This window comes from Mytilus trossulus, chromosome 1, assembly GCF_036588685.1.
Source record: "Mytilus trossulus isolate FHL-02 chromosome 1, PNRI_Mtr1.1.1.hap1, whole genome shotgun sequence".
In the NCBI taxonomy this organism is placed as follows: domain Eukaryota; kingdom Metazoa; phylum Mollusca; class Bivalvia; order Mytilida; family Mytilidae; genus Mytilus; species Mytilus trossulus.
The window spans coordinates 1,404,608-1,416,896 of record NC_086373.1 but is presented as its reverse complement, the minus strand read 5'-3'; the positions used below and the strand labels follow the sequence as shown (position 1 = coordinate 1,416,896).

At 29.1% G+C, this 12,289-nt stretch overlaps 1 protein-coding gene across 1 annotated transcript in view; it reads right to left on the bottom strand.

Moving 5' to 3' along the window:
• The window catches only part of LOC134698876 (uncharacterized), a 249,622-nt gene that overhangs the window by 93,813 nt on the left and 143,520 nt on the right, over positions 1–12,289 (bottom strand). Inside the window, exons 5-6 of the mRNA XM_063560556.1 lie at positions 12,106–12,184; positions 11,423–11,554 (exon numbers count right to left, since the gene is read on the bottom strand). Of these exons, the coding sequence (XP_063416626.1) occupies positions 11,423–11,554; positions 12,106–12,184 (211 nt within the window). The remainder of the gene's footprint in view (positions 1–11,422; positions 11,555–12,105; positions 12,185–12,289) is intronic.

Below are 12,289 nucleotides of genomic sequence, written 5' to 3'. Positions count from 1 at the left end.
AGGGGCCAGCTGAAGGACACCTACGGGTGCGGGAATTCTCGCTACATTGAAGACCTATTGGTGGCCTTCGGCTGCCGTCTGCTCTATGGTCGGGTTGTTGTCGCTTTGACACATTCACCATTTCCTTTCTCAATTTTAAATAACTAATTTGACATAACACAGAGATGCCGTGTCATGAAATACAGACATTTGCACATAACATAAAGAAGAAACTTCAGAACGTAAAGACAAAGCGACAGAACACATTACATATTCCATACAAACAGCAAATAATGAGAACTCGGTTGTCCCTATGTTTCAAGAATATCGTAAAAAACGGCTTAACGTCTTTAGACGTTGTTTTTAAAAGTGGCGCAATGTTTTCCCGCCAATTCAAATTATTATTGCCTTTTTAGAATATCTCATTTTCCCATAACGGTGACCCCCTTCCCCCCCCCTTTTCACCTCCTTATTTTTACTTCCTTATTTTGTTAAGATATAAATAACACATATTATATTGAATACTCATCATGAAATTATTGGTAAATGTTTATTAAACCTATTTTTTAATAGAAAAGACGGGAAAACTATTATAGCAACTAATCCTTAATATTTTCTATTCAGAAAATGCTTATACTAAAACGAACAAGTTTTATGGGATACGGACTTTTCAAAAAAATATTACACTGCTATTGACTTTAAGTCCCGATTTCCCAATTCCATAAAAAATACGGTGACTCCATTTTTGTGTTAGTTTATTTTTAAGCTTTTATCTAGACTAAAGTAAAATTAAAATATAAAGAAGGTATTATTGGTAGATCTACATAGAAGGATGTGTCTTTAATATAAATGCTTTATTTGTGATTTTAGATTTGAAAGTGTCAATTAATACCGTTTGCCGACTTTAATTTGATATTTGTCTGAGAAGAAACTTTAAATTACATAACACTTTGAAATTACATAACAGAATTATAAAAAAAAATAAAACTGTTGACAACAATAAAGTTCTGGTGCAATGGTAGAAAAATCATACAATTGGATTAAAGATAAAATAAAAAATAATTATTTTTGGTATAACATGTCGTAGTACATAACTTAAGGTGGTAAGGGTGTCTTTCGCAATCTTGTTGGCAAAATGTGATTCAGAAATGCAAATAACAAATGTGAATTTGAATTTAAAAGAACAAATTTATAAGATTATAACATTTAAGAGGCAATGCCAGAGAAAACCAGGAAGAACTTAGAAATTTTGTTCAACAACTTTTATGAAATAAATGTGTTTTTGTATTGTATGCACCTTGTTTTGTTGGAAAATGACGTTTTTAAAAGTCATATTGGGTTAGAATGTATAAAAGAAATGAGTTTGATTTTACAGTAAATTTGACTGCTTATATAGGGAAATAGGGGTATCAATTTCTCAACAAACAGCCTACAATATAACAATTGATATATATTCTTAAAGATGACCATGAGTACAGCAGGAAATGATAATAACATCTCTGGTATATGTTAATATGTAAATATTCTAATGCAGTAAACTGTCGGGAAACAGCAGTTTGTTTTCGACTTTTTGGTGTTTAGACATACCAAAAGTGTTGCTCTTCAATTGAAAAACAGATAAAGTTTGTAATCAGCTGTGTGGTAAAATGAACTTCTGTTATACATAATTGACCATTTTGATACCTTTTAACAAAAGTATATACCTTTGTGGTGATGGGAAACTTATTTCCCTCATCAAGAGATCGTTGCATACATGTATGGGTGATCTATTCCTAGCCACATTGGTTTAAGGTTCATGTGGACCCTATGGCTAAAATGGCCGTATTTTCACCTCAAAGAAAATTTTGGGGTGAAAATACGGCCATTTTAGCCATAGTAATAATCTTAATGAAACCCCCTTTCCCCCATATTTTTAGTTACAATGTGAAATTATTATATGCAAATTTATGATCTGTGCTGAATGCAATTTTATACAATTTTATTCATCATGTTCAAACATTATTTTAATAGGATAATGATATAAAATAAACAAAAACTAAAACTATCAGACTCAAAAGTTACAAAAAAAAAACCAGATGTGGTATGATCATGATGATTGCCAATAAGAAAATCACATGTACAACTACATGTATCCTCCATATACACAACAGACCATGTCACCTTACTTATTATGTTTATCATATTTAATATTAATATGTACATGTACAAATACATGTACATCATGTACAATGTACATGTAAGCAACTACAAATGAATACATTTGTATATATACATGTAGAATAAATACATGTATAAAACGATGTGGTATGAGTGTCAATGATACAACTCTCCATCCAAGTCACAATTTATTAAAGTAAAGACAATCCTACAGTTATCAGGATAGTCATATATGTTTATGTCAGATATATAAATGTAAACAGTAAGTTTAATTTGTTAAAAGCAGGAGCAAATTGTTGCTTTTTAAATAATGAAAGTCAAATTAGAATTTTCTGTAATTTTGATTGCTTCATATACAATGTACCTATATTTTACATAACCTTATGACATATACAAGACACATATATTGTAAAGTGGTTATTGCATATATATTTATTTAAAAACATAAAACTCGTAAATCAAATCTTAAGATAATTAGATTCTTAATCCACTATTTAGATGGGATCTTTTGGGACGGTATTACCTTTGTTTCATAAATTTGTTGTTTATTGTCCTTCATCATGTTCGTGTCCTGAGAAACTAAATCTAGACATATGATAAACATGATACAAGGGTTTCAAAGTTTCAACATTTAGTACAAAACTGAAAATGAATAAAAAAATAGCTCATTTTGAGATATTCTCATTAGAATTTAGATACATCATTGTACATGTGTATATGTACATGTGCATGTATGATCATGGTGAGCATATAAGGTTAATTTGACTCAACTATATCAAGTAAACTTGTAAAGTAATTTTAACTTTCTGCTCTAGTTTGTTATTTAGATCATTTTGTACATTAACCTGTCCATTTGAAAATAGAATTAATCATATAAAAAAGTCTTGGAACTTTGAAAGGTTGAATAAGTTTCTATGTTTAAATGTTGTAAGGTGCTAACAGATCATTTTATAATGTCCACAAGAAAATAATCAATTTGATTTTAAATACAATTTTCCAAATTCAATTCAAAGAATAATTGATCACCTTATAATCTGTTATTTCTTTTAAACAGATAAAAGATACTTCAGATGACAGACTTATGTAGAGGAACCTTTAATTAGAGAAATGGATCAACTAGATTTTGAAGTTAACCTACTGCATTTAAATGAAAATTCAAAAGTGAGTACCAGTATCTCTTAAAGTACATTTTTACATGTTTATCTTTATTTAGATAAAGTACTATATACGGTAAAGTATGTGGAATCTTAAATCCAGTATATATACTTGATATTACATCAGTACATACATAATGCAAATAAGAATAAGAAGGCATAACAATTGAACTGTTAAACATTATTAGATGACCAGTGTCACCTTAGTTTAAGAAAAAAATAAAACACAGATAACAAACAGACAAAAATTAATGAGACCCTGTACTCCAGTTATGCAAGAAGGGTTTTAATCTCCCACTACGAATGTATATGAAGTCCTGAATGTGAAATCCTCTAAAAAATTATATCAAACTTCAAATATGTGTACTTGAATACATGTATATATAATATTCAAATTCCTCTTATTTGATATAATTAATTTTAAAAAATTTCAAGCAAAAAACTGATGTATAAATGTATAGCTTGACTGTTCCTTTATTTTTTTCAGGTGACTGAGCTAAATGAAAAACACACATGAAACTGTAACCAGTTTGGGACCATCAAAGTGACCAACAGAACATTAGAATTCCTTTTAAATTTATGGGATCAATGTATATTAAAACAAATCTGTTAAAAGGAAAAAATGTCAAAAGTTGTATTTTTCAAAATAATTGTGTTAATATTTTTGTTCTATTTAGACATATGTGCACCAAAAAACATAAACTTTTATATAAGTATCATTGTGGTATGCCCTTATTATTTTTTGTTTTGTGCAGTACATGCATTTGAATCTTAATCAAAATTTATCGATTGAATCAACAAGATTTATAAACTAATTGTTATGTTAACACATTTAATCAGGCCAAGTTATCCGTCTTATTAACAAGGAGATTGATATGATTGCAAATTTCACGGCTACATGAACCTATCACAGTTTTCTTTACACCATTATCATTGTGACGTATGGGAATAATTCTCTGTTGTCTTATACTGACTATACAAAACAAGTGATGAAGATAAACAATGCTTCTATTTCCAAAGGGTTTCAGGAATCTGCTATGGAACACACTAAAAATCAGAAGATGTAGTATAATTGTAATGATATAAAAAAAGAAGATGTGGTATGATTGCCAATGAGACAACTATCCACAAAAGACCAAAATGACACAAACATTAACAATTATAGGTCACCGTACGGCTTTCAACAATGAGCAAAGCCCATTCCGCATATATAAAGCTATAAAAGGCCCCGATAAGACAATGTAAAACAATTCAAACGAGAAAACCAACGGCCTTATTTATGTAAAAAAATGAGACAACTCTCCATTAAGAGACCATACAATGTAAATGTTTATAGTAATAGGTACAGTCTTCAATAAAGAAATAACCACTCTGCATATCATATTTGATTTTGCAAAAACCAAGAGCATGCTTATATGTAGATTTTGTCACTATCAGGTATATATGTGCATGTACTAATGTATTCATGTGGTATCCGTCCTCTAACTAAAGTTGACCTTGAAAAAATAATTTGAAATCCTCCGCCCCCCCAAAAAAAAATTAATGGACAAGATCTATGGTCATGCCAGTTGGGAGTTCAGAATATATTAGGTTAAGAAATGAGGATCTAATCAGTTTTTATACGACCGCAAACAATTTTTGGGATCTTATAATGGTATTAAGTCGTCATTGTTGCTGTCTGAAGACACATTGGTTTCCGGACAATAACTTTAGTTTTCATAAATGGATTTCTATGAAATTTAGTAAGAAGGTTCAATACCCCAAAAGGAAGGTTGGGATAAATTTTAGGGATGATTGTCCATTGTCTTGAGGTGCTGTACACATGTGCCAAATATCAAAAGATTTTGTCAGAGAGCAAACAAATCATGCTCCCGACAAAAAAGTGTAAACAAAAATCACCTTTTTACTTTGAGGTCAAAGGTCAAAGCACAGCAAAAATTGTATTGTAGGTATCTGTGTCATTGACTTATGATCTACATTCCAATTCAATGAGAATTTTCTTGCATTTTCCAACTAAGTACTTTCATGGTGAAAATTTGTACAAAAAATGACAGGAAATGTATAGGGTAAATTTTATGGTTGCTATGGCAACCAAATGAACAAAGTGGCGACAAGACTACAACTTTTTTTCTTTATTCTTTTTCATAAAAAAAAAACTATCATTTAAACATCATGCTTGATAAAAACAATAAAGATGCAAAAGTTTATGGTATTTTGCAACTTAATCGATGTTATACCATTTTGGTTTGCAAAAGCATAATTTTCTCAATTTTCACTATTTTTTGCATTTTTTACTGGAATTTTTTTTAAAAGAGCAAAAAAGATACCAAAAATTGTATTTTCATTTTTTTTTAACCAACATAGTACTAGACTTCCATATCAGTAGTTTAGTCATAAGTGTTTTTTCCTCTGGTGATAGATAATTGAAAACAGTTAGAAACCCGCTTTTCTGAAATTTTACAATTTTCTCTATTTTTGCATTTTTTTACCTTATTTTTTTTTTAAATAAAAAAGTTACCAAAAGTTTTATTTCCATTATGTTTTACACCACAACATAGAACTAGACTTTCCATATAGGTATTTTAGTCATTAGTGGTGTTTTCCTCTGGTGATGAATAATTGAAAACGGTTGGAAACTGGCTTTTCTCAATTTTGCAAATTTTAGCCGTTTTTTACCTTATTTTTCGAAAAAAAAATCAAAAAAGTACCAAAAATTTTATTTTTATAATTTTTTACACCAACATAGTACTAGACTTCCATATAGGTAGTTTAGTCATAAGTGCTGTTTTTCTCCGATGATGGATAATTGAAAACGGTTAGAAACTGGCTTTTCTCAATATTCTCAATTTTCCTTATTTTAGCATTTTTTTACCTAATTTTTTGAAAAAAATCAAAAAGATACCAAAAATTTTATTTACATTATTTTTTACACCAACATAGTGCTAGACTTTCGTATACTAGGTAGTTTAGTCATACGTATCGTTTTTCTCCAATGCTGGATAATTGAAAACCATTAGAAACTGGCTTTTTTCCATACATTTCAATGAAAATAAGCAGTTTGAGCGCTTATATTGAATTTCATTAAAAAAATGTTTAATTCACAAAAAAAATTTTAAAAAAATTATATATTCACAGTCAGTATGTTAAACTGAAAGGATAAAATATATGTTTGACCAAATTATTTCTTTTTAGTTGAACAGTCCTGCCTGGTGCTCTCTGACATTGCCTCTCAAATATTACTAATTTTACAACTGAAAAATAGTTTAGCTTGATTTAAAATGCTTTTTGAATTTGTCATTTTCAGGGATGGTTACTCTGAAATATTTTATGAATGAAACGTCATGGAATTTTGCTATTTTGAATTCTAGCCAGACAAAAACGCACGGTGACCATATCTTTTTTTATGAAATTCTGAATTTTTTCTCAAATCTTTCATCTAGTATTTTATTTTAGAATTCTATCATTTAGTTTCAGTTTCTTATCACGTAATGGTGTTTTCCCTGTATAATCCATACAAAATGCGTCATTTCGTCAAAACCTGTAACTAGAGAAAAATGCGCAGTGACCTATCATTTTTATCATATTTTTATTATTTTGTTTAACACATATCAATATCTACTACGTTTTGACAAAGTATAGACAAATTTTATCATTGTTAATTTTAACTCCCATACCACCTTAAACGCAGTAATTTGTTTTTTACCAAATACATGAATAAAGGCAACAGTAGTATACCGCTGTTCAAAACTCATAAATCCATGGACAAAAAACAAAATCGGGGAAACAAACTAAAACCGAGGGAAACGCATTAAATATCAGAGGAGAACAATGACACAACACCGAAACGCAACACACACAGAAACGGACCACGCATCAGACAAAATCCCACGAGAATAACACATATAACATCTAAATAAAGGCAACAGTAGTATACCGCTGTTCAAAACTCATAAATCCATGGACAAAAAACAAAATCGGGGTAACAAACTAAAACCGAGCGAAACGCATTAAATATAAGAGGAGAACAACGACACAAAACCGAAACGCAACACACACAGAAACAGACCAAGCATCAGACAAAACACCACGAGAATAACAAAAATAACATGAAAACCAAATACATGAATTTGGGATAGACAAGTACCGTGCTACGTCTTATCTCAATATCTCAAAAATAAGAGAAAACACAAACGACTCAACGTTAAAATGCAACACACAGAGAAACGAACAATAATATAACAATGACCATCTTCCTGACTTGGTACAGGACACTTTTAAAGGGGAATAAAAGTGGTGGGTTGAACTGGTTTTATGGCATGCCAAACCTCGCACTTTAATGGCAAAGTTAAATATAACATTGAAATGACAACATAATATTACAGGACTACAATACAAATAAATAGGAGAACATATTAGACAAAGAAAAACATGATTAATAGATAACAAAAAGCATCAGGTTTAAAATTCAATACGCCAAAAACGCGCCTTGTCCACACAAGACTCACCAGTGACGTCCAGATATAAAAGATCGAAAGTGAAAAAAGTACAAAGTTGTACAGCACTTAAGATCAAAAGTTGAAAAGGTTTCGCCAAATACGGCATTGTTTTTATGCCCGGGATTAGAACATTCTTATTATATAGAACAATTCATGCTATTGCAAACAGTAAATTTTATCAAATGAATATGAAAGATATACACAAAGAAACTGAAGTATTTTTTTATTTTTTTTTCCAACGTAACAATATCTTTATTGCAATTTTGCTGTAACAAATTTCTAAGTTTACAGCTTTAACTTAGTATCCCTCATGTTAGCTTACCAAATAGTTAAGGGAAGCACTATTTGGCAAGGTATTATTTATTCATAATATTAGTATTCATAACATAAAATTTTTCACAAAATATATTCTATAAATTAATGTGATTATACACATACATTACATTTTGGATTCATTTTGTTTCTCTTTTTCATAGTATTTATTTTTTCCGGAATCAACTCCGTTATCGGTATGATCCGTGTTTCCATTAGTATTGGGCACAGTATGTGTTGTTTTCCGCATGTGCGTTATCGGGTATAGTTTGGATGTGTGTCTAAATTATATAAATATTATCCACTGGATTTAACGATTATATATGGTGAGTTTACTATTCAAATTTTCTTTAGTTATCTACTGATCTTTTTTGTCGAAATGTATGTGTGTAATTCACATATAGGTAATTTAAGTGTAACAAATTGAAACAATCGACATGCGAAATGATACATTATTTTTCCACATTAATTAATAAACGTACGGATATACTGTTTATAGTATAACTTTTTTTTTATCATTGTAAATACACATTTTAAAATATAAAAAAAATGCTGTATAATTTACATGTGGTGACTCATGCATGGCTGAACATGCTTATAAACATTGATCATGCATGGTTGAACTTGATCATAAATATTGCCATATTTGGTTTGTGTACAAGAAACAATTTTGTACACAATGTTGTGTGCTTCATACATAGCTTAGTCCTGATTCAATTGAATCTTTGCAATGAATCTATTTGTTTTTATGAGTATCTGTTTAGTTTTTTTGTTATTAAAATTGTTTATTTCAATTATTTCTGAAATTTCTTTCTGGAAATTTTTTAAAATGTTTATTTTTTTTGTCTTCTTTTCTGAGACAAAATGTGATTTGTATATTGAAAAGGATATTAAAGTTAATATATAATTAATATCAAAGTATGCTGAATCTTCAATTTTGTACCCTGTTACTAAATTTTCAAGGCTTATAATGTCTTTTTCAATACCTAGGGATTTCATTAATTTCATTATTATTTTTAGAAAGTCATTATTATATGAGCAATTGACAAAAAAATGTTCATAGTCTTCATTTTTTTTACAATGCTTACATAAGTTGTCTTCAGTAATTTTCCACTTTTTTAATAGTTCATTACTTGGCAGTATATAGTGAATAAGTTTCCATCTAAATATTTTCAATCTATTATCAGTAAGATATTGAAAAATAAAAACAAAAGTATTTTTCAATTTAGAATTTAAATGTCATCAAATAATTTTTCCCACATAAGTAAACCATTTGGTTTATCACAACTATTTTTCAATGTCAATAATTTATAGAGTTCTTTTGTACTTATTAAGGGAGTAATTGCCCTGTGCATATTTTTTAAATCATTTATAACTTTAACTTTAGTTTTGATTAAATCTTCAGTGCCAAGAATTGTTTTCCAATCAAATGGTATTGCTTTTTTTAACATAAATAATTGCCTTATCCAATTTTGTTTATTTTTAAGTTTAGTCAAAATGATAGTTTCAGAGATATTGCCCTGTTCATCAATTACATCATTTATATTAGTAATGTCACTTTTTATCCAATCTTCAAAGTTTAAACATTTTCCATTAAACCGGATATTATCATTTCCCCATAAAACTTGTTTTCTAATTTCAAGAAAATTTTTGGGATATTTTGTATTACCTCCCTTTACACTTATCCAATCTTTAATTAGTTGTTTATAGAAGTCCGGTAAATATTGTAACTTACTTTTATCAATGTCGTTTATATTCTTTAAGTTCATTTTAAATACAAGACGATTTTTTCCTTATTTGTTAAAGTAAAATTTGGGAATAATTGTCCAGTTGTCATTTTTATTTTCACTTAATTTAAGAATCCAGTTGATATGCAGTGATTTTATATAAGCATCAATGTCTGTCATCTTAAGTCCACCTTCAAGAAAATCATTTGAAAGTGTTGATCTTTTTATTCTATCCCTTTTGCCTTTCCAAATAAAATTGTATATTAAAGTTTTAAAGTTTTGCAACATTTCCTTAGGAATAATAGTGTTTGATGCAACATATGTTAGGTTTGGCAAAACCAAAGATTTGTTGACGACTATTTTTCCTATGATGGTAAGATTTCTTTTACTCCAATCAGATATTATTTTTTGACTTTTTAACAGTTGTTTTTCAAAGTTAAGTTTTTGACATTCTTAAACTGAAGTATTAACTAATTACAGAAAACTAAACCTGAATACATAACGCCTAGATATAAAAGATCGAACGTGAAAAAGGTACAAAGTTGTACAGCACTGAAGATCAAAAGTTGAAAAGGTTTTGACAAATACGGCATTGTTTTTATGCACGGGATAAGAACATCATTATTATATAGAACACTTAATGCTATTGCAAACAGTAAATTTTAACAAATGAATATGAAAGAGATATACATAATGAAACTGAAGTATTAACTAATTACATAAAACTAAACCCGAGTTTATCACAAAATAGACACACATCCGAATCAGTCCAGGCGTCAACGTAATTAAAAAAAATGTGACGTCACATACGATGGCGAAAAGGCAGAAACGTTATGCCACATTTGAATTTATGAAATTTAGAAACAGCATGACGTCACATATGAAAAACTATCATTAAAAAATGAGATAGAATTAGGGTTGATTTAGAACTAAATACTGATAATTCATTTAAACAAAATGCATATTGCAATACTTAGTAAAAGCAATTAACTGTAATATATATATATATATATGTCCAGTTTGTTATGAATCCAACTTGAAACGTAATTAATCGTACAAAATTTAATATAATTAATAAAGAGGAGGTGATTAATTTTTCTATCCGTCACACCTTAACCAAATACATGAATTTATATATATGATATATTTAATAATTTGATTTTTCATAACGTTTTGGTATCTGTTATGTATTTTTGGACTTTATATCAATTGCTACCAGACATCAAATAACATTGACGTTTCCAACTATAGGTCAACGTTTGACCTTTAATAACAAACTAAACCTTTTTCGTACAGTCAGCAATTAATGGTCCAGAACCTACAAATGTCTGTTTGTATCGTAAAACTAATTGTGTCAATACAACGGAATTATTTACCCTTTTCCCGAGAAATGCAAGTTAGAAATACGCCATTTTTTTGCTTGCTACGTTTTTATGGACTTACCCTTTTTGAAATAGCATTTGAATTATTTTTGCCTATTTCCTACACAAATCTAAACCAATTTACTGAAACACTACAAAACAAAACATACATATCCACGTTATGACGAGTCTTAAATATTAAAATGAATCATAACCTGAAGTTGTTAACGCCTTACCTATCATTGAGTTCTTCCAGCGTTTTTCACATGCCCATATCCTCTTTGCGTTACATCTAGACAATCTAATGGGCTCCAGTTCGTCAAACTCTATTTCTTCAGGATTTATTTGTTTTTTAAATTTAATTTCCACTGAAAATAATAAAGCCTATAATTCAGTAAATGTCGTTTATTTGATATTGTGTTGCATATTTGTTTTTCGTTCATTTATTTGTACATAAATTAGACTGTTATTTTTTTTTTAGTTTGATTGCTTTACATTTGTCATTTTAGTAACTTTTATAGTTGACTATGCAGCAACGCAGTGTTGCTTTTTCTGACAATTTTTCAAAAAGTAAGATTTATTATCAATGTCTTATGATTGTAGCATTTCTTTTTCCGCATAGTTTTATGTTATGACTGTATCGTTACATGTTCAACTTCACTTAAACAGTTTTGATTATTGTGTTTGTCCTTTTGTCTTCACCGTATCAGCAATTACGTTGTCATTCTATTTCCACATTGGTATAAATCTCTTTAAAAAAATTGTAATAATACAGAAGCTAAAACACAATTGATTACTTAATATATGTTTGTTGCTATCCATTGCTATCAAGTGAATATAATGTGTCATCTTTTGCAATATTTGTGTATGTTTTGCGAATAACATAGTAACCTTGTACTGCATTTGTAAAGAAACTTACATGTCCCGCATTCCTTATAGCTGTTTGAAATAAAAATTGGTTTCATTTGCAACTGTATTCCAACTGTGTTCATAACTGGCTGAAAAGAAACCTTTAATTAGAACAGAAATGCACGGACCTTAAATGTGGATATCTGATGTTCAGTAGTTGTCGTTTGTTAATGTGGTTTATAAGTATTTCTCGT